Below are 23,336 nucleotides of genomic sequence, written 5' to 3'. Positions count from 1 at the left end.
ACCGCATAGTCAGCTATAAAAGGCCCCGATATTACAATGTAAAACTATTCAAACGAGAAAACTAACGGCCTTATTTATGTACCAAAAAAATGAAAAAAATAGGTAACACAACCATTGAATTACATATGGTTGGTAGTTCATAACAGAAATCAAAGACAATTCTTAATTCTGATAGAGGTATGATTATCGATGATTTAGAAGCACAAGCAGTACAAACCAACTGCATGCAATATGTTATATGTTTACAAACAAGTAAAAAGAAAGAGGTTATTAAAAAAAAATGTTAATTAGTTCACATGTATGTAACGCATTTATTGCCGTTAATGTATTCCATTTCTGGAACAGATTTCTCTACATCCTCACAATCTGCAATAATATTTACATTTCAAACATGTTCGCATCAAATCCACCTGTTTAAAAAGAACTACCACAATGTTTCCATTAGAATATTTATAAATCTTCCAATATTTTTGCAGCTGAATGGATCGTGATGTAATCTAAAAGAGGAACACAGCTGTGACAAAATTTAAAATGTTAAAGAGAAACGAAAGATACCAAAGGGATAACCATGCACACTGATAATTTAAATTGGCAATGCCATATAAAAAACTAACCAAGTGACAAACATCATTATACAAAACACACCATACAGAAAGACTGAGCAGCGAGAACCCCACCAAAAACCGTGGGATGCATGAAGTTTCCCAGAAGGGTAAGCAGAGGTGACGTTGAAACCATATTGTGGATAATCTCAGGCTGCATAGTGATAAGTGGAATCAGAATCTCGCTACCAACATTTCTCATTAAAGTAGTTATCAGCTTTCTACGTTTACGAAAGAATTTATTTTCTTTCCCAGCACCGATTTGGCTATGATAAAAATGTGATTAGAGATTTCTAAATCATCATTTTTACCTGTATAAGTATAACCTTTTGCGGATCGAACCTTTCAAACAAATGGTTAACCCTAATATAATCGTATTTGATATCCAATTGGTCGTTTTCGGCTGGCATCATTTTACTAAATGTTATGTTCTTTATGTATATATGTTACAGTGAATTTGTATAATCAGGGATTATGTAGAATCAGGGATTATGTAGAATCCCTGATTTTTCAGGTATTATGAAGAATCACTAAACTCATTAGTGATTTTACATAATCCCTGAAAATGACCAGTGATTTTACATAATCACTGAGCATTTTAATAATTATTCTGCAAATTCCCTGATATTATTTTAGGAATTACCAATAGTTCAAAGATTCTTTGTTTGAGAAAAATTCAATATAGACTAATCGTCATTTGCTTTTTCTTATTCCTTGAAAGTTTAAGTGAACAGTAAGTCATGATTTAAATGGTTTAAATCCTCCTATCATCTCTTATATTTCATATAGATTACACTTTTTATATCGCTACACATTAACATAGGAGCTGCTGGGCATGGATCTAGAAAAATAATAAATCTTCAGTATCTGGTAAAAATAAATAAATTTTGTGAATAGCAAAAGAAATAAAAACTAGATATACAGAAATAAAAGTACTATTCATCATATGCACATTTCTACGATTAGCGTCTCATTATCTACTCTTGTTTTGATCAGGTTTGGGACTTGTTGTTAAACCTATTGTTAGCAAGAAGGTTATGATACATCTGTTTTTTGCATTTTGTGTTCAAATGATCAAGAAAAAAATCAAACTTAGAGAACTAGTGCAACTAAATGCATAGAAACAAACCGGCAGAACGAATGATTGGCAGTATCTGTTATGATTTTAATTTATTTTTATAAGATTTACAAAACCTAACTAGAATCAGGTGAGCGACACATGCTCTTGATATCCTCTAGTTTTGGTACCTCAGATGTTTGAACTGCAAACTTTATTTCTCTTATACGTGAAGTAAAATCTGATTCGTTATGAGAAGGACAAGATTTTTAAAATGCGGATGTAAATCAAATAAAAAACAGGTGTAAATTAAAAATCAATTCGTCCATAGAAAAGCAGGGCAAATGTGCAATAGTCGATGTCATCCAAATTTTGTTTGTAAAGATAGACGATTGTTTGTGAAATATTGTTCTTAACATTTTTAATATATTTTAATATATTGCTTTAATATTTAAGTATAGTATTGTTCCTAACATTTTAATATGTTGTATTTAACATTTTGATGTATTGTGCTCAACAGTTTACAATTTTTGTCGATAATGATGATTTACTGTGATTATTTTAGAATGAATTATTTAACTATTATTCATTTTCTGAATAAATAAAACGAATTCATCATTTCAGTTATTATGTATAATCCCTGACATATTTTTCTACTGATTATACATAATCCCTGACGTTTCCTAGTGATTATACATAATCCGTGACGTTTTTTCTAGTGATTATACATAATCCCTGACGTTTTTTCTAGTAATTATACATAATGCCTGAAAATTTTAGTGATTATATTATAATCCCTAAACTGACCAGTGAAAATTTCAGGGGATTCTACATAATCACTGATTATACAAATTCACTGTAACATATATATATATATGTATAACATATATGTAGATAGATAGATACTGTATGGGGACACTTTAATAAAATTAATCTAATCTAATCTTGACGTTTTTGTCTCATTCATAGCTAATTCGTAAATGTACAGAATGGTATCAGATGATTGGTTTATTGTTCATCATAGTTAGATAACTTTATACTAGTAGTCTTTGTCCAAAGATCCTTAGTCATGATTTGAATTATTGGCATTTACAAAAGAAAAAAACAACATAAAAAAAATAGAATTAAAGCCAAACAAATTACAATACGAAGATAAAGAGATACACGTGTTATATAAAGGTACTACGTGGATTAACTCATATTTCAAAAAGACACCATAATTTTATCCTTTGTACAAGCTAGGATAACCATTGGCACATTTCTTGTATTACCTCTTTAGAGTGTCATGTTTTCCCACAGGTATCCAGATGTATATACTGACGAACTATTGAAATTTGTTCCGAGTATAAGACTAAGGTTTGTACGTCATTTATTGGAATACCATATTTTCAGCACGTTTTTATTACTGGATAAACTTTCATTATCCGATTACGCGAAAGAATTATATATCATTCAGGCGAAAATATACAAGCATCCTTCTTGTTTTACACGAGATACTGGTTGGAATTGATCTTCTTTTACTCTATAGCTAGATGTAATATATCAACGACTATACACCTACGAAACCGCATCAATTCAATACACATGTACAGTACAAGTTGGATATCTTATTAAGATAACTTTTTTCAAGAACTTTAATTTAGCAATGATGTGTCTAACTTAATCAATCTGATATCGTGAACGTTACTTATCTGTTGAAAGTATGATGCAAAAATAATTTACATTCATATTATCAGAAATTAAATAGATATGGAAAATTGACGAGAAAAAATTGCTACTATTTCCCGGATGTCAAGGCTTCTTATAGGATAGATGACCTTGTTCTATAGATTTGGAAAATTTCTTACTTTCTGCCAAGTTTTACATTTATTAGATATTAACTTATCAGATATTAACTTATTAGATATTAACTTAACTAAGGGTATGGTGTAACAATTCATGACTCGAAATGAAATTGCACACACGGTGACATCTACTAAAACCTACTTTCAAAGCAACAGTTATTGTATAGCTATTCTTTATCCAAAGTCACTGTGAGACCAGAATACAGTGAACTCAGAAAATAATAATTATGGTATCAAAAATGACTTATGGTTCCTCTAGGCATAAGAATTGGTAATATGACGACTTTTTATGATCTGACAACAACTTTTGCAGCAGTGCCTACATTTGTAGTATATATTTCGATATTCCAGATCTGGCATTTCCTATTATTAATTCCTTGATAGAGGGCTATTGCTCACAAAGCAGCTATTAAATCAAGTCACTTCCAAAATTTGAATTCATACCTTCGAAATGTTTACAGACGCCATCACGAGCTCGAGTCTGTTGACCGTTATGAAAATCTATTTCACAGATGACGACGGATTCATTTCAATTGTCGAACTTCATTCCGGTCCTCTTTTCCTTAAATGTGACTTACGGCGAACTAGACTAACAACAGGGTACTTACATGAGGAAACGATGGTTGCAACTTGTGGAGCAAGATCTGATTATCATTCCGTAGAACATGATTTCATCCCTGGTTTTTATTTGGGTTGCCTTTGAGTTTTCAGTTTTCGAGTATCTATTATCGTATGTATACTGTTGTTTGTCTTTTAAAATTGAGAATGGAAATGGGTAATGTGTCAAAGAGACAACAACCCGACTATAGAACAGATAACAGCAGAAGGTCATCAACAGGTCTTCAATGCAACGAGAAATTCCCGCACCCGGAGGCGTCCTTCAGCTGGCCCCTTAACAAATATATATACTAGTTCAGTGATAATGAGCATCATACTACACTCCGAAATATACAAAAGAAACTAAAATTAAAAATTCATACAAGATTAACAAAGGCCAGAGGCTCTTGGCGTGGTACGGGCGCAAAAATGCGACGGGTTAAACATGTTTTTTGATATCTCAACCCTCCCCTATACCTCTAGCCAATGTAGAAAAGTAAACGCATAATAATACGCACATTCAAATTCAGTTCAAGAGAAGTCCGAGTCTGATGTCAGAAGATGTAACCAAAGAAAATAAACAAAATGACAATAATACATAAATAACAAAAGACTACTAGCTGTTAACCGACACGCCAGCTCCAGACTTCAATTAAACTTATTAAAAGATTATGTCTTCATCCTATAAATATCTGGCACAATCCTTCCCGTTAGGGGTTTAGTATCATTCCATCATAACATATATGAGAAGAACATAACCCGCGTCATGCCAAGAACTGGTTTTTAAATAAATGTGTTTAGTTCTGATGCAAAGCCCGACTATAAGTGAATCAATATTAACGCCAAAATGTGCAATCTTTAATGACCTGACAACAGTATCGTAACTATATTCCTTCTTAATAAGTCCATCTAAATGTTTTGTTAGCTTCTGAGGTGAGTACTGACATTTTTGTGCTTTATAAAGAATATTTTAAAAAAAAAATTAATGTGAAATACCTTTTGACCGTTCTTTGATTTTTGCAATGGTATTGCGAGAAATTATCAAGGTCATAGTTATTGACATCTTCGCTAGCCAAGGGTTACGATCCACTTTTAGGAGGGAAGTGGATCGTGACCCTTGGTTAGCGAATGAGTTTTTGATTTGAGCTTCATTTTTACTAAGCAAATCCAGAATGTTCAGCATATCTTTCTTCTCTCATTTAGCGAATCAAATACTCTTGTATTTGTTTTTGTATAAAATTCATTTTAATTATTTATTTTTCTCTTTTACACAATTAAATATATACGTGGATTTAGTATGTACGTGATTCATTGCAAATGTTATCACTAGCAGTATATAATCCGATCACCGATATATATCAAAATATATGATATTTATGTTGATTAAAAGCTCACTAGGGCTTATGTCTTATGCATGTCTATTCGTTTTGCAATCCATGTAGACACTTATCATAAAGTAATACCCTGATATATATAAGTCAAAAAAACTACACTGCATTTTGGGGAAGTTTTTTTCTACTGCATATGTAATTTCATACTTGAAAGTATTTCAGCCATATTCAGCACTTATAATTAAAAAAAAAGGTAAATTTAAACATTGCGTAATTGTGTATTCTTGCAATTACCTTTCAATTTATTTCCGATGTATTTTTTCTTGATTGGCAAGAAATATATATGAAAACCAGGATGATGTAATCTACCCTTGAAACTTTTCAACAGCTGGATGTTTTGTGTGTATTAACAAGCAGCATGCTCCGGTAGGATAGATATGGTGTATCTATGCATCTACTTCTTCCAACAGGAGCCACTTGATTCCTGGGAAGGGATAAATAGGTGCTAGTCCTAATGTGACTAGGACTGGAAAATACCATTTTGGAAGAGTTTCATAGAAGTTACATCCTGTATAAAAAGAATAGCGTTCAACTTATGTATAGGATAAGATGGTGAAAGGTTTGTGTTGTTAAGAATATATAAGTCCAATCTAAGCTTTTCACAAAACTAGATGAGCCGTGCAACATCGATCATGAAAAGAGAGGCAAAAGATAATAAAGGGATAGTTAAACTCATACATCAACCAGGTGCTCCGCAGTGCGCAGCTTTATACGACCGCAGAGGTCGAACCCTGAACAGTTGGGGCAAGTATGGACACAACATTCAAGCTTGATACAGCTCTGCATGCATTTGGATTGTGATCAAGTTTTTGACATAATTTGAGTTTCAAATGTCAAGATCTTACAAATCTATTGCGCAATATTGTGCAATTAAAGATTTGTTCTTCAAACTTTTAAAAAATTTGGGGAAAAAAATTGAAAACTACTACCACTCCCCTTTTTTTGGCAATTAGTCCAAAACCTGACATTTCTGTATACATAATTTACAAGTAGTGTAAGGGAGGTAAATCCGAACATGCCCAACATTGTATGTTAAATGTTTTTGAGTTACCTCCCTTACACTGCTTTAAAATTGTCTTAATTGTCCATTGACCAAAAACCTAATTTCTCCCTTTTTTGCCCCTACTTCCAAAACATTTTGAGCCATAACCCCCCAAAGTCAATACTAACCATCCCTTCATGGTATGGAAACTTGTGGTATATTTTAGAGAGATTCATACACTTAAACACAAGTTATTGTTTGAAAACTACAGAAATGCTTATTTTGGACCCCCTTTTTGGCCCCTAATTCCTAAACCTTTGGGACCATAACCCCCAAAATCAATCCAAGCTTTTTACCTGTGGTATTAAACAGTGTGGTACAATTTCAGAGCAATAGACAACTTTCGAGTTCGATGCATTTCCGTCAAAAACTCTGGTTTTAGTGAACGTCATTTATGCGTTTAGGGGCGTCGTCACTTCCATTCCAATGTTGAGCGAGTGGTTGGAAAACTATAATTCTATATTGTACGAATTATACGACAAATTGAATTCTCAAAATTGACAATCAGCATTGATGTCATTAGGGAATTGTCATTAAGTACCTACAGAACAACCATTATTTCTAGTTTATCCTGCACAATGACGATCACCAAGACGCTTGATGAACGTAAATAGTGCAGGGATACAGGCGATCCCCTCTATTTGGTAAATGACGTCATAAAGGCGCGTATAATTGACGATTTTTTTTCCGGTGACGGATGAACTCGTAAGTGGTCTATTGAAATACTATTACACAAGTTGATATTCTGAAAGTAGAAAAATACTTGTTTTGAGCACCTTTTGGGCCCCCAATTCCAAAACGGTTTGGACCATTATCCCCAAAATCAATCCCAAACCTTCCTTTTGGGGTATTGAACCTTTTTATTAAATTTCAAAGAGATCCATACACTAAAACTAAATTTATTGTCCAGACACCAAATGTGTCTTCGGAAGACACAGACGACAACATCATACCATTATACGAACGCAAATTTTTTTTGCGATTGTGTAAAAATTAACTATAGCTAAAAAATAGAAAGACAAACAGACAAACAATAGTACACAAAACACAACTTGGAACAAATAACAACTGAGCAACACAAACCCAACCAACAACTGGGGTGGTTTCGGATGCTCTGGAAGGGCAGACAGATCCTGCTCTACATGTGGCGCCAGTTGTATTGCTCATGTCAGTACTAACACAGTATAAAGTCAACTTCGGTATGTCACATCCGTGAAAGTGGAGGTTATTGTAGTAAAGACATAATAACATATTGGCTATCATCAGTGAAATGAATAATCCATAACGATCAACAAACTCGTGATGGTGTCCATAATTTACAAAGAGTTGATTTCAACTTCACCACTTGAAACTCGTTTAATAGCTCCCTTGTGAGCAGTCAACCTCTATCAAGGAAATTATGATAGGAAATATATTGTGAGATATATACTCTGTATACAAGCGCTGCTGGGACGTTGCTATATAGGAATGGAAAGTTCACAATTGGGAATCTGAAATCATCTCTCTTGTCGTAAAGTTTTGTTTTTTTCCGACCCTCATTGTCAATTCCTAGTCACCAAATTTCGAATTAGTTAGTTCATCTGTTTAGCGGAAAATAAAGTTAAAGCATATTGCTAAGTTCTTTTCTTTTTTCCTTACTTAAGACGTTCTTGTATGAAGTCAGCCTCATATAATTCAGCCTGACAGTAATTTGGTTATGTTTTCCTATTTCTTAAGCTTGACTGCTTATAATTGGTGCATTGGCCTAGTAGTTTCAGAGGAGTTTTTTTTAAGTGTACAAGGCCAGACACCTGTTTAATTAATGAAGAAAAAATTGTATTTGTTCTTTAAACTATCTAAGCTGACTTTTGAAAAATTGATGGGTGAATGGATTGGTATTCACTTGTGTCCAGTGGCAAGTAAGCCATGCATATCAGGAAGAAAACACTTTGATTTGTCAATGATTATGAAACCTGTTGTGTAACAGCTACACACTGGGTCAGAATTGTAGTTTGCTTGCTCACAAAAAATCAGCAGGATGACGACGTGATACCAATATACGACCAAAACAATTTAATTTTTGCAGTCGTATAAAAATTGAAAATTCATTCCAGTTTGAGAGTTCATAATAAAAGCTTACCATAAAGATAATATGAAACTTATTAATAAATCAACATTTATAAATTTCTACTGTGGATTCATTTATTTTCCTGGGTATTAATATCGTGGATTGACTAAAAATGGCATTTTCGTGGATATTTGATTGCGTGGTTATTTGATGACCTACTATGAATATTTTATATATTCTATCCCTTTAACACTGAATCATTCAGAATATAGGTAACCAATTGACAATAACTTGCAGACAAGTGAACATCACAAACTTGTTATTTTATTTGTTATAAATTCTAAATCATCTTCATTATAGCTTGGTTCCTTAGAATGCTCCCATGTTGACAAAGTCACATCCTTTAAAGTGCATTCTGGGAAAGATGTAATCACAGTGTCATTAAATATATCTGTATACTGAAAATTTTCTGGTAATTTCTCTTCCTTAGCAAATGGTGCTATCTTTTACAAGTTAAGGAATGTATATAAAATGTCTGTACAACCCGTAGTGTTGATACGACCCTGAGATTACAATTACCAACTGTAACAGAGTATACCTTGCCTTACTGGATATCTGCTGTAAAATGAAGAGCAACAGTTAGAAGCAGATAGAAATATATTCCCCTTCCAATTTGAAGTAATACTTCATTGATAAAAATTCACTTTCTAGATCTCTTTTACTAGTATTAATTCAAAGGTACTTTTAACTCAACTCATTTTATTTCAGAAAAGTGAAAATATATATATGTCCAGGAACTGAATTACTATTGTTCTACTGTAACAAGTAAATTATAAATGTACCTGGTTTGAGTTTAAACAAATCCACACATTCAAATTATATTAAATTATTAATAGACTTAAGGATACACTCAACAAATACCAGCAAGAATCTTCTAGTTTTCGTCTTGGATTCCTACAACAACAAAAAAACTTTTATCATAACAGAACAAAATGCCCAAAAAATCAAGTTGCATCAAACAACTAAATAACATTCTCATATCAATAACAGCATCCTTATCTATTTTAATATAGTAGCAATTAAATAACATGGTAGAAATTATTACAACATCCAAGTAAGTTATCAATAATATCATGTATATTGTATAAAGTTTAGTATGCATGTACAGTTTACATAACTTTAGCGGATTGAGTGTATAAGGTCTACTTTTGATTGTATAGGTTTATTTTAGATAAGGTTAAGTAATTATTCATGGCATTATATTTACAGATGGACTGCTCACCTTTCCAGAATATTTGTGAAGCTGTTACCAACAATAATACACTTTGACAGACTATCAGGGTTCCAGTTCGCCCATATTAAGTTATTATACAGACTCTTCCCACAGTGTGGCATATAAAATAGTGTTTTCTTCTCTGTTTTCCTCTTCCCTTCCTAAAAATAGAAAATATCAGAACTATTTATGAAAAGCTATAATATGGTAAAAATAGGACAACATTAAATTTTGTTATAATTTTTGTTTTGACCCTTTCTGCTAAAATGTTTTTTGATAGATATAAAAGAAAAAAAGAATTTGTAGAATGATCAAAATAACTATCACAAATCTTCAAAAGGAAGTTAAAATAAAAATTATGTTAACTGAAGGGCATGTCATTCTTCCATCTTTCCACGAATAAATTAATTTTATCTAAAAGTTATTAATCTAAGGCAGTAACCATTTGATATCGGGGGCGGGGGCTATAAATTTTAGCATTACATATAGTGGCCGTTGAGGGTGAAACAAACATTTTTTTTTCTCAGGGTTTTCTCAGGGTCAGAAACAAATTATTTTTATCTCCAAAAACTGGAAACAAACTTTTTTTCCAAAAAAAATCCAAGCCCCCCCCCCCGAAATTCAAATGGTTGCTGCCTAATGGGGAAAGTAAGAACAGACAGCTTTTTCAATGACCTTAATTTCAGTCATAAAAGCTTTTCATAACAGTTGCTAAATCTTCCATTGGATACTGATTGACATTTCCTAACTCTGATTTTCAGATGAAGAACAGTAATGATAGTATTGGTTTTGTCAAATGCAGAAATTTTATGAAATAATTTACCAAATCCTTTTTTCCCTTCTTTTTTGAACAAAGATGCACTTTAAAATCTTAAATCCAAAGGTTTCCATATAGGTAGCAATTCATTGATAAAATTTCTTCCATATAATATACATACTGTAAATTTAGAAATATATGCATGCATTTATTATTGGGTATCCCCTACTACTGGCAAAACACTGAAATCTTATCAATGTGATTACAAAAAATTGATGAAGGAAATCACTACTGAAATGATCAATGCAAGTTTTCATTATTGCAAACCTGATTCTGTATCATTTTTTTGCGTTAATAAAAACATAACAACAATTTCTGTAACAATATCTGAATTTACAGTAATCATTGTAATACACCTTATCGCTATTTGTCCGCCATTACTGAAAATCACACAGGTTCCCGTAAAATGTTGACGTCATAAAACAAAATATCTGATGCCACAATGGAAAAGTGATTGTTGTATGAGTTAAAAGTTCAAGCGGCCTGGATTAGCGTTAAGGTGTATTGAAATTATTGACTGTTGGAAATTTTTGAATAAAAGTTTTAAGTTGATTTTAAGACATGTGAGAAAGTTAATTAGAACTATTTTTTGTCAAAGTTCTATCCTAAAGCGTTAATTTTTACTTCCAAATAGGTCAAGATAACTGATTTTGGCAAAATTTTACAAAATCTGTTGAATTTTAACCAAAATTTGGACCAGGAAACATGGGGCACAGGCTTCGACAAACTAAACATTCAAGGTAGACATAATAAATGTATTAACAAACATTATTTTTAAAGATCTTTGTTGTCGAGGTATGCAATATATGTTTCGTGTTCAATGATCAATGAAAATTTACCCATTTTCATTGACTTTTTCGTAGAAAATCAAAATGAGTACTATTTATGACGTCATAAATAAAACCCAGGATGTAAATTTTCAACAAAAAGGCTTATTCCTATCTAGTCACTGTATAAGCTTAGGTTAGTTATGATATTGGTCAATAAATACTAATTTGTAATTTAAGCTAAAGAAAGGGGCCATTTTAGGACCTTACCAAAACTACTCCTTTTATAAAACTGTTTATAAATACATAACAAACCTCATTTTCAGGAATTACAGTAAAACCAGCATCTTTCAAGTACAACTCTTCTTCACTGTAAAATTTGGGATCATAAAAATAACAGGAACTTTTGGGAATCTGGAAGAATAAACATTTTATCATAAAAAAAATTGAACATTTCAGTGTTAATGAAGTAGGATTGTAAATCTGTTTCAAGAAGACAAGGATTTAGATTTGACTGAGTCCCAGACACAAGATATATACATATAATTAGGAATCTCATGTTCAGTGGTTGTTGCTTGTTGATGTGGTTCATAAGTGTTTCTAGTTTCTTGTTTTTTATATAGATTAGACATTTGTTTTCCTCGTTTGAATGGTTTAATTAACACTAGTAATTTTTGGGGCCCTTTATATCTTGCTGTTCAGTGTGAGCCAAGACTCTATCTTGAAGACTGTATTTGACCTTTAATGGTTGACTTTTATAAATTGTGACTTGGATGGAAAGTTGTCTCATTGGCACTCATACCACATCTTCTTATATCTATTAAACAAAGGTGAAGAAACAGGAAGACCTACATCTAGTCCTCAATATTAAATAACCATAGTTAAAAACAAACACTTATGATCTGAAGTATGCATTTTTAGTTAAACAAATCAGACAACATTGATATCTTCAAAACTATGACATTTCTATTAGTTTTAACAATTTTTCCTGTTTAAATGCAGTCTTCAATGTCTATTTTCTTCTGAAAAGGTATTGGCAACATTATTCCATCAAAATAAATTTGTTATAAAAATGAGATGAGAAACACTAATAACAAAAATATATGTTGTCCCATGTGGCAAATTATATAGTGTCAACAATTACTTTTATTAAACATCTGTTCCATTGTTGTTTTACTTTTATCAGTCTGAACCAAGAAATATTTGTAGTTCAAACAGTATTCATTAATGGAAACTCAAAGCATATGGTGGAACAATTGTTTGCTTTGTTCACACATTGTTGTCAATATAATGGAATTTTATGCAAATGTCATACAAGTGAGAGGTTTAGCTAGCTATAAAACCAGGTTCAATCCACCACTTTCTACATAAGGAAATGCTTGTATCAAGTCAGAATATGACAGTTGTTATCCATTCATTTGATTTGTTTGATCTTTTGATTTTGCAAACTTATAAGGAATATTTCGTTTTGAACTTTTCTTGGAGTTCAGTATTTTTGTTATTTTACTTCTCATATAAAACTCAAATATCTCTCTCAGAAATTTGTTAAGTCAATATTACCTGAATGGTATCTTCTCTCAGTAAAACAAGAAGAACTAATTGATATCTAGCTATACAACATTCTGCAAAATGACCAATACCATAACACACTATTTCATCAATGTCATGGTCTGCTATAAGATCTGGAATATATACAACTTGTTGTTACAATGATGGCATTATTCTACCATTTAGAAATGTATAAAAAATAGGAAGAAAATGGTACTAACAAAAGAAATGTAGGTCAACATTAAATGAAGTCATTGAAAGGATCAACTTTATTTATGAAAAGGCAAGACCAGAAAACACTAGGTCAGGGTGTAGAAACACATTTTGACTGGAAAAATAATTTTTTTACCTTTTTACTTTAATTTTTTTTATGATGCAATATTGAATACAAGAGCTCAAAAGGTGAATTTTTCAACAAATGTGTAGAGCCGAAAAAAACAGTTTCTAGCAGTTTTCAATGACCTACATGCATGATATGTATCTCCAGCAGATAACAACCCTATGGACTAATTAACCTATCAATGTCTTACTTACTACTTACTTACTTACTTCTCTTAAAGCATTCTTGCACATAAGGCCATCAATGCATAATATTATCAGCCAGGGGTAAACAACTGTTTTTTTTAATTTTTGAGGTAGAGATAGACATTCTAGTTTTAACTTATTTTTAAAATTAATAAAGTCTTATCTACTACTTTCTTAACTTTCTCTTAACTACATTGCTCATGCATGTCATATATAGTGTATTATTGTTTGTTATTAATAGTCTTTCTTCAAAAAGGTATAATTTCATGGACAATGAAAAGTATGTTATCTTCAAAATATGTCTCCAAGGAGCAAATCTTGAAGGTATGAGCAGTTGCTTCACACCTGTACCCTATAGACTGCTTTGTTTGGGTTCAGAGAAAAACGGTTGAACTCTTAATTAAAAAATAATAAGCAAACCAGGGGCTGATCCAGTCATTTTCAAAAGAGGGGACAAGGTTCCAACAATATGTCCCAATTCAAATGCATTGATCGTCCAAACTAGAGGCTCTAAAGAGCCTGTGTCGCTCACCTTAACATTAAACAAAGGAAGCAGATGGATTCATGACAAAATTGTGTTTGGTGATGGTGATGTGTTTGTACATCTTACTTTACTGAACATTCTTGTTGCTTACAATTATCTCTATCTATAATGAACTTGGCCCAGTAGTTTCAGTTGAAAATGTTAGTAAAAATTTACAAATTTTATGAAAATTGTTAAAAATTTACTATAAAGGACAATAACTCCTTAGGGGGTCTGGTCAATTGACCATTTCGGTCATGTTGACTTATTTGTAAATCTTACTTTGCTGAACATTATTGCTGTTGACAGTTTATCTCTATCTATAATAATATTCAAGATAATAACCAAAAACAGCACAATTTCCTTAAAATTACCAATTCAGGTGCAGCAACCTAACAACGGGTTGTCTGATTCATCTGAAAATTTCAGGGCAGTTAGATTTTGACCTGATAAACAATTTTACCCCATGTCAGATTTCCTCTTAATGCTTTGATTTTTGAGTTATAAGCCAAAAACTGCATTTTACCCCTATGTTCTATTTTTGCCATGGCGGCCGTCTTGGTTGGATGGCCAGGTCACCGGACAACTTTTTTTAAACATTATACCCAAAAGATGATTGTGGCCAAGTTTGGCCCAGTAGTTTCAGAAGAGAAGATTTTTGTAAAAGATTACTAAAATTTACGAAAAATGGTTAAAAATTGACTATAAAGGGCAATAACTCCTAAAGGGGTCAACTGACCATTTCGGTCATGTTGACTTATTTGTAAATCTTACTTTGCTGAACATTATTGCTGTTTACAGTTTATTTCTATCTATAATAATATTCAAGATAATAACCAAAAACAGCAAAATTTCCTTAAAATTACCAATTCAGGTGCAGCAACCTAACAACGGGTTGTCTGATTCATCTGAAAATTTCAGGGCAGGTAGATTTTGACCTGATAAACAATTTTACCCCATAACAGATTTCCTCTTAATGCTTTGGTTTTTGAGTTATAAGCCAAAAACTGCATTTTACCCCTATGTTCTATTTTTAGCCATGGCGACCGTCTTGGTTGGATGGACAGGTCACTGGACAACTTTTTTTTAAACATTATACCCAAAAGATGATTGTGGCCAAGTTTGGCCCAGTAGTTTCAGAAGAGAAGATTTTTGTAAAAGATTACTAAAATTTACGAAAAATGGTTAAAAATTGACTATAAAGGGCAATAACTCCTAAAGGGGTCAACTGACCATTTCGGTCATGTTGACTTATTTGTAAATCTTACTTTGATGAACATTATTGCAGTTCACAGTTTATCTCTATCTATAACAATATTCAAGATAATAACCAACAAGAATGTGTCCATAGTACACGGATGCCCCACTCGCACTATAATTTTCTATGTTCAGTGGACCATGAAATTGGGGTCAAAACTATAATTTGGCATTAAAATTAGAAAGATCATATCATAGGGAACATGTGTACTAAGTTTCAAGTAGTTATGACTTTAACTTCATCAAAAACTACCTTGACCAAAAACTTAAACCTGAAGTCGGACGAGCGAACGAATGGACGAACGAACGGAGGCACAGACCAGAAAACATAATGCCCCTCTACTATCGTAGGTGGGGCATAAAAACAGCAGAATTTCCTTAAAATTACCAATTCAGGGGCAGCAACCCAACAACAGGTTTTCCGATTCATCTGAAAATTTCAGGGCTGATAGATCTTGACCTGATAAACAATTTAACCCCGGTCAGATTTGCTCTAAATGCTTTGGTTTTTGAATTATAAGCCAAAAACTGCATTTTACCCCTATGTTCTATTTTTAGCCATGGCGGCCATCTTGGTTGGATGGCAGGGTCACGCCACACATTTTTTAAACTAGATACCCCAAAGATGATTGTGGCCAAGTTTGGATTAATTTGGCCCAGTAGTTTCAGAGGAGAAGATTTTTGTAAAGGATTACTAAGATTTACGAAAAATGGTTAAAAATTGACTATAAAGGGCAATAACTCCTAAAGGGGTCAACTGACCATTTCGGTCATGTTGACTTATTTGTAAATCTTACTTTGCTGAACATTATTGCTGTTCACAGTTTATCTCTATCTATAACAATATTCAAGATAATAACCAACAAGAATGTGTCCATAGTACACGGATGCCCCACTCGCACTATAATTTTCCATGTTCAGTGGACCGTGAAATTGGGGTCAAAACTTTAATTTGGAATTAAAATTAGAAAGATCATATCATAGGGAACATGTGTACTAAGTTTCAAGTAGTTATGACTTTAACTTCATCAAAAACTACCTTGACCAAAAACTTTAACCTGAACTTCGCACTTTCATTTTCTATGTTCAGTTGACCATGAAATTGGGGTCAAAACTATAATTTGGCATTAAAATTAAAAAGATCATATCATGGGGAACATGTGTACTAAGTTTCAAGTGGATTGGACTTCAACTTCATCAAAAACTACCTTGACCAAAAACTTTAACCTGAAGTCGGACGAACGAACGAACGGACGAACAGACGAACGAACAGAGGCACAGACCAGAAAACATAATGCCCCTCTACTATCGTAGGTGGGGCATAAAAACAGCAGAATTTCCTTAAAATTACCAATTCAAGGGCAGCAACCCAACAACAGGTTGTCCGATTCATCTGAAAATTTCAGGGCTGATAGATCTTGACCTGATAAACAATTTAACCCCGGTCAGATTTGCTCTAAATGCTTTGGTTTTTGAGTTATAAGCCAAAAACTGCATTTTACCCCTATGTTCTATTTTTAGCCATGGCGGCCATCTTGGTTTGTTGGACGGGTCGCCGGACACATTTTTTAAACTAGATACCCCAATGATGATTGTGGCCAAGTTTGGATTAATTTTGCCCAGTAGTTTCAGAGGAGAAGATTTTTGTAAAAGTTAACGACGACGGACTATGGACGACAACAGACAAAGACAGACACAAAGTGATGGAAAAAGCTCACTTGGCCCTTTGGGCCAGGTGAGCTAAAAAAAGGGGGGTCCAACCTCCAGAAACCTTCACCACTAGATCCGCCACAGTAAACCAGAAAATTTTGTTTAGGCTTATTTTGACCACTGCAAACATTACATTCATTTATTTTAAATACATGTACCTCTAACTTGACTGTAAAATTCTGAAGCTTTCAAGAGACAACTGAAATAGAACAGGACATACATTTATTTATATTTTGCTAAAAGAAACATGTTAAACACTGTTCTGAAATAGGTAAATCTGTTGCTATCATCTTTGTTATGTGGTTTCTAGTGGATAGTTGTCTCAATGACAATCGTACCACATCTCCTTATTTCATATTTGTTAGCTAAATTCATCATAAGGGGAGATAAATCAAATAATATATTTATATAAAGTAATGCACAGTTACCTATATGACATGAAGTTGCTTAAAATGAATTTATCTTGTTTAATTTTCATAAAATTTTGACAAGTATTTACTTTGACCCTTTGACAAAAATATAAAAATTTCAAAAAATTTGAACCAACCATTTTATCAGAAAAAATACACTGGTTAGGCAACAACCATTTTCTTATCTGAGGGGGGGGGGGGGGGGGCTGGGATTTTTTTGAAAAATATTTTGATGGCCTAGCTGACCGAAAAAAAAATTATATTTTGCACTGAAGTTGAAAAAATTTTTATGCTGTCACCTGCTGAATTTGAGAATGGTGAAACTAACAACAGACGAGACAGTGAAACAGCAGATTATAAACATCTGTCCAGTATACAGATTAAGCTAAGATTTCTATTTATAGATCTTTATACCTTATCACTTTTTGTATGTTCCTATAATAGTAAAATTGAGAATTGAAATGGGGAATGTGTCAGAGAGACAACAACCCGACCATAAAAAAAACAATAGCAGAAGGTCACTAACAGGTCTTGTTTGATCCAGAAATATTTATAAGAATTCCAAATCTCCCGCATATATATGTTACTACTGTATGACCATACTTAAAACTGCAACTATTATAAACATGAAATGGTCATTTTATAACAGGAATAGATCATATGGTATCATAAGCAGTCTTTTAAGATAGCCCTGATTGTGTATGACACAGACTTGTATACTGGTAATATTTTCCGTTTGTATCATTCTTTATACCACTTTTTTCAATGGAATGTCAATTATCATAGTTGGAAACAGTGGATTTAATAAGTTGGAGCTACTCACTATTTGCCATTACATACATACATATGGCAATGGTGGCCACTTCAATTGCAGTATTAAAATTTAGGGATACCTGTATGATGGACTCCGAGAATATCATAATGTAGAAAGTGGGCTAAAAAAACCAACTGAGACAACAGCCAATGCCAGGATATAGACAGAGCCATGCACTTTACATTTTACATCAATTAAAAAATTAAAATGAATTTTATGTTAATTTTACGGTTTTGTGAAAAAAAATTGTATTTCTGTTCCACATTGTAGGAAAAAAAATTTTGCTTTCCTTCTCATAAGAAAAAAAAAATTGTCGGAGGAAGGTTCTGAAAAAAAAAATTATGAACATTGATGAACACAATAAAAATCCCAGGCCCCCCCCCCCCCCCCCCGATAAGAAATGGTTGTTGCGAGAAGTTTTTGAGGTGAAAATACGGCCATATTTGTCTAGTCCAAATAATTATGACGTCTGGCAAGGCTATTTTGGGGAAGGTCTAAAAACAGGACAGATAAAACCAGGACAGTTATTTTCGATACGTTTTTATCTGTAACTTTTGTTTTACTCAACATATTGATAAAATTTAAATTGCATAATAAAGATCATTTTTTTTTATGGGACGCCTTCCTTCGTACTAGTATTTGTCCCACAGGCACTTGTTTCTATCCATACGAAGGTCGACTATCCATATAAATAGAATTCTATTTATATGGATAGTCGACCTTCGTATGGATAGAAACAAGTGCCTGTGATTTGTCCATTTTGTTATGATGAACCTTAATCAGATAATGACTTACGTGGAATCTTGAAGCCTTCTGTTGATTGTATTAATATCAGTTATTGTGTGCTTTTCTGTTGTTGCATCATCACTTTTAATAATCGTTGGAGTGTTCTTTTTCCTATTTTTACGACTTTTTACTAGCTGAAAGTCTGACATTCTTCTTTGAAGATTTTCGGTATTCGACACTACCTGCAGTCTAAAGTACTGAACCAAACCCGTATCATTATTACAAACACGAATTATTTCCGGATGATTTACAAACTTACTTTTTAGCTCACCTGACCAAAAAATTTATACACCCTCGGAATCGTAGGATTCCAAACTCCTGTTGACCACTGATCAAGAGAGCTTTTCAAATCCCTTGCCGTCAGTCCGTCGTCCGTTTACTTTTGCAAAAAATCTTCTACTCTGAAACTACTGCATTTAATATTTCTTAACAAGTAACTGAATGTTCCTCAAAGCATTGGCGGAACCAGGGGGGGGGGGGGTGTCCAGGGGTTGAAAACTCCCTTTTTTTGGCCGATCAATGCATTTGAATGGGAACATATAGTTGGAACCCCCCCCCCCCTCTTTTGTTCTGGGTTTGGACCCCCCTTTTTAAAATGGCTGGATCCGCCCCTGCTTAAAGTCATGTGAATTTCATACTAAAACAAAATCATGCATATGGGTTTTTTTTTTTATATCTAAATTGCTAGTTTTTATTATAAAACAGCTACTTAAGTTATGTACATATACTTTTTTTCTGATCAAGAAAATTCTATAATTTGACCAAATTTAGAAGAAATGTACTTCTTTTTTAATTGTTTGCTTACAGTAAACAATTTACCTATCCGTTTTCCGTATGCAGTGCAGTGCACTGAGTGGGACCTTTAGCGTAAAATTCGGTGGTCACAACAGGGGCGGATCCAGCCATTTTAAAAAGGGGGGGGGGGGTCCAACTATATGTCCCCATTCAAATGCATTGATCGTCCAAAAAAAGGGGGTTCCAACCCCCGGAACCCTCCCCCTGGATCCGCCACTGCACAATATGCATGGATCTGTCATTTAAATTAATTATTATCGTATTGTTCATGTCAGTCACGTGCTCAATATCCGCATGCTTTTTTGAAAACTTAAGGTTTACGACCCCTTCACAGTCGGAAACCAGGTTGAAATAGAACAAAAGAATCGAAGCTCTCTATTAGAGAAGGCGATAAATGTTTACTGTATTGTTTACTATAGTGACAAATTTTTAAAAAGTTAATAGAAACAAACAAAACTGCAATTTTCTTCTCAATTACGAGGAGTTTTATTTTAAAAACACCATTTGCATACGTTTTCAATTTATCTAGTACATAGTAAAGCAGAACAATTAGATATCAAGTCGACGACATGGGTATCTTTCAAGTTGGATGACAAAAATGCATAACCTCCGATTTTTTTGAAAAAATTACCACGGACGGAAAAGATATCAATCTATTAGTTCAGTAATTTTCGTGTCTGCCCTTCCATTATGTGACTGAAGAAAAAATTCCAAAAAATAGGTAACAATTGTATCGAAAAGAGAAAATCGAGTGCACCTTTTTATGTAAGGGGGTGTTTGAGTTGAGTATTTTGTCTTGATATCGTTCAAAGTAAGAATATTTCATACATCGTCTCGCTTCAGATTCTATCATTTTTATATATTAAAGCTACAGGTTGACTTTATAACACAAAAAAATAACAGTACTAAAAGATGAAATATATGGGTCAAGTGAAATACCTATCTAATGAGTCACAAAAACAGGGAAGGTGTGTTCGAATAGCTATTTTTTTACTGAAAGTACTTGACGACAGTCTTACAAGTTGGATGATGAAAATGCATATCTTCGAAAAATTCTAATTTTTTGTGTGTGATAACTAGGGTTTATAGTCTTCAACCACTAAAAAAATCTAGTCTGCCCTTCCACGAAATATTTAATTAGATTTTTTTTAAATGTTTATGATTTTTCGAAAATTCCACCTAACAACCGATCAGACAATAGTTTTAAGTTGAATCAATGCAGACAATATCATTAACTGATGCTCATTAGCTAGTTGATACATTTGTCTTTTAAAATATAACTGACATATAAGGATCGTATTGGTGCAATGTGGATAAATTTATCGGTTTCCAAGAGCAAAATTGGTAGCGCGTCATCGCTACAAGGGCTTCCATTTTTACGATTGTGAAAATGAACTGGCGTAATGGGGAGATAATTTTGACGAAGTAGGATCCTGACTGTTCAGAGACCTGTCAATTGCGAAATTTTTAAAAGTGCAATAGTATCAAAACAGCAAAGATAACGAATAATAGCCTGAGATGGACCATGTTTTACATATATCAAGGGGAAACTTCCTGGGCATTTAGTAGAAAAAGAGGATTTGTTGAAAATAAAACCAAGATTTTTGTAGAAAATCCACAGACTTTACTGATACAGGGATTTTTGTCATAAAATTTTAAACATAGATTACTGACTTGTTTTTCTATGATCAGCTAGCGTTTATTGTTCACAAAAAGTCCTTAACAACCATTAAATTCCAAAACACCTCGTGCTGAGTCAATAGAATCGAGTGCACCCTAAAAGGTGTACTTGGATTGGTCAATATTTATATTTGTTTTACAGCTAATTTCCGAATGCTTGTGGAGTAAAACTTTGGTTGGCTTGTTTGCTTTGTTTGTATACTTGTTTATTCAAGCTTTTTAATTAAGGTTGACATCTCCAAACAATATAAATGACATAATTAAACCTATCTATATATATATATATATCATATCATATTCAAATTTAAATCGACACTATCCCAATACAATTGTACAATATACAAACAAAGCAAGCAAACTAACCAAAGTCTTCCTCTACATGCATTAGGAAATAAGCTGTAACAAATCTATAAACTTGTTTTAAGAAAATCATAGCTAGCACTGCATGCAATAATCCTCTACGGACTACCTATCAAGCATCGAATTGCCAAACATAAGAGTACAAGTGGAAAGGCTGGGGATTTTCTATAACACTAGAACTCACCCGTGATATCGCGGGTCCGTGACTGAATTATAAAGTATATAACTATGCGAAAGCCTTATTTTAGTATTGGTATTGTCATCTGATAAAGTCGTGCCGATTATAAGATACACAGTTTTCTCTGCTTTCAAATCTTTCTGTTTGAACCCGTCGACCTGGAACTTTTCAATTATTGGTAATATTCAGGTCCTGGAATTGAGTATTTTTTAATCAACAGCATTGACCAATAAAGTTCAAATCTTTGATTCGCTGTTTTACGTCACGCCCGCTAACAAATTGAAAACTGTACCTATACGCCTTAGTTCACATTTTTAGTATTCGTATTGTTATCTTAGAAAGTCTTACTAATTAAAAAAACTACAATAGGAAACAATTTGACAATGATTGAATTTAGTTGTGTCGACTTTGTGATTATGACCCGTGTATTATATAGTAAAATCAAATACATCATTTGGTGGTGCGCCTGTTAGATGCGGAACGTACAGATAAGGTAATAGGTAACAGGTGAATATACTATTGGTATCGGTACCGGATTCGACCCGGAACTTGTTAATTATTGGCAATATTAATTATGTGGAAAACAAAAGGGTCTGGAGTGGTGTAATTTTTAATCTACACAATTGTCCTATGTTAGCTATATATATAAAGTTGAATTCTTTGATATGTCGTTTTTACCTGATGCCGGCTGATAAATTGGACCTCGTAATTTTAGTATTATAGATGTCCATATGTTTAGCATTGAATCAACATAAAGGTACATATTTGCTAGCCGATAAGAAAACTTACGCACAACAAATTAAACGCTTGCAGAACTGTACTTCTGAATACGACAAGGCATTTGAAATTATTAAATAAACTGTTATAGATTAGAGATATGTCTTGCCCTTTTGTACTTTTGATTTTATCATTATGCAAATGTTGAAATAAAAATAGCAACACTGTAACATCTTAAATAAGTTATGTAAATATTCAAAGTCAATGAACCATGACTGAGGTACATGGCATAACAATCTCCATGTAAATAAGATTTGCCTTTTGATGTTAAATATATGGAAGTGTTTAACGACCTTGGCTGGCTTTTCAGCCCTCGCACGGTCGGTTTTAATGCTAATACACCTGCATACCAAATACATAATACTTAGAATAAGTCAATGCCATTGACTTATTATAAGTCGTTCCCTTTAAACAAACCTAAACACAAAGATTAACATTAAGTTGTAAACTATGTAAAAGTTTCAAAGTCAAAGAACCATGGAAATGATACTTGTGTTGAGAATAGTTCGAAGTTATAACGTTACGTTTCCCGTATT

At 33.0% G+C, this 23,336-nt stretch overlaps 1 protein-coding gene across 1 annotated transcript; it reads right to left on the bottom strand.

Annotated features, from left to right (window-relative positions):
* Nucleotides 1-8,884: 8,884 nt before the first annotated feature.
* On the bottom strand, nt 8,885-19,217 carry LOC143075228 (SRR1-like protein). Its single transcript, XM_076250584.1, has 7 exons — nt 19,020-19,217; nt 17,159-17,199; nt 12,998-13,119; nt 11,753-11,851; nt 9,863-10,014; nt 9,489-9,534; nt 8,885-9,083 (listed from the first exon to the last, which is right to left on the bottom strand). The coding sequence occupies exons 1-7, from the start codon at nt 19,157-19,159 to the stop codon at nt 8,889-8,891; spliced, it is 795 nt and encodes a 264-aa protein (XP_076106699.1). The 5' UTR covers nt 19,160-19,217; the 3' UTR covers nt 8,885-8,888.
* Nucleotides 19,218-23,336: the final 4,119 nt, after the last annotated feature.

The sequence above is a fragment of the Mytilus galloprovincialis genome, chromosome 5, assembly GCF_965363235.1.
Source record: "Mytilus galloprovincialis chromosome 5, xbMytGall1.hap1.1, whole genome shotgun sequence".
In the NCBI taxonomy this organism is placed as follows: domain Eukaryota; kingdom Metazoa; phylum Mollusca; class Bivalvia; order Mytilida; family Mytilidae; genus Mytilus; species Mytilus galloprovincialis.
This window is presented reverse-complemented; position numbering and strand designations above follow the sequence as displayed.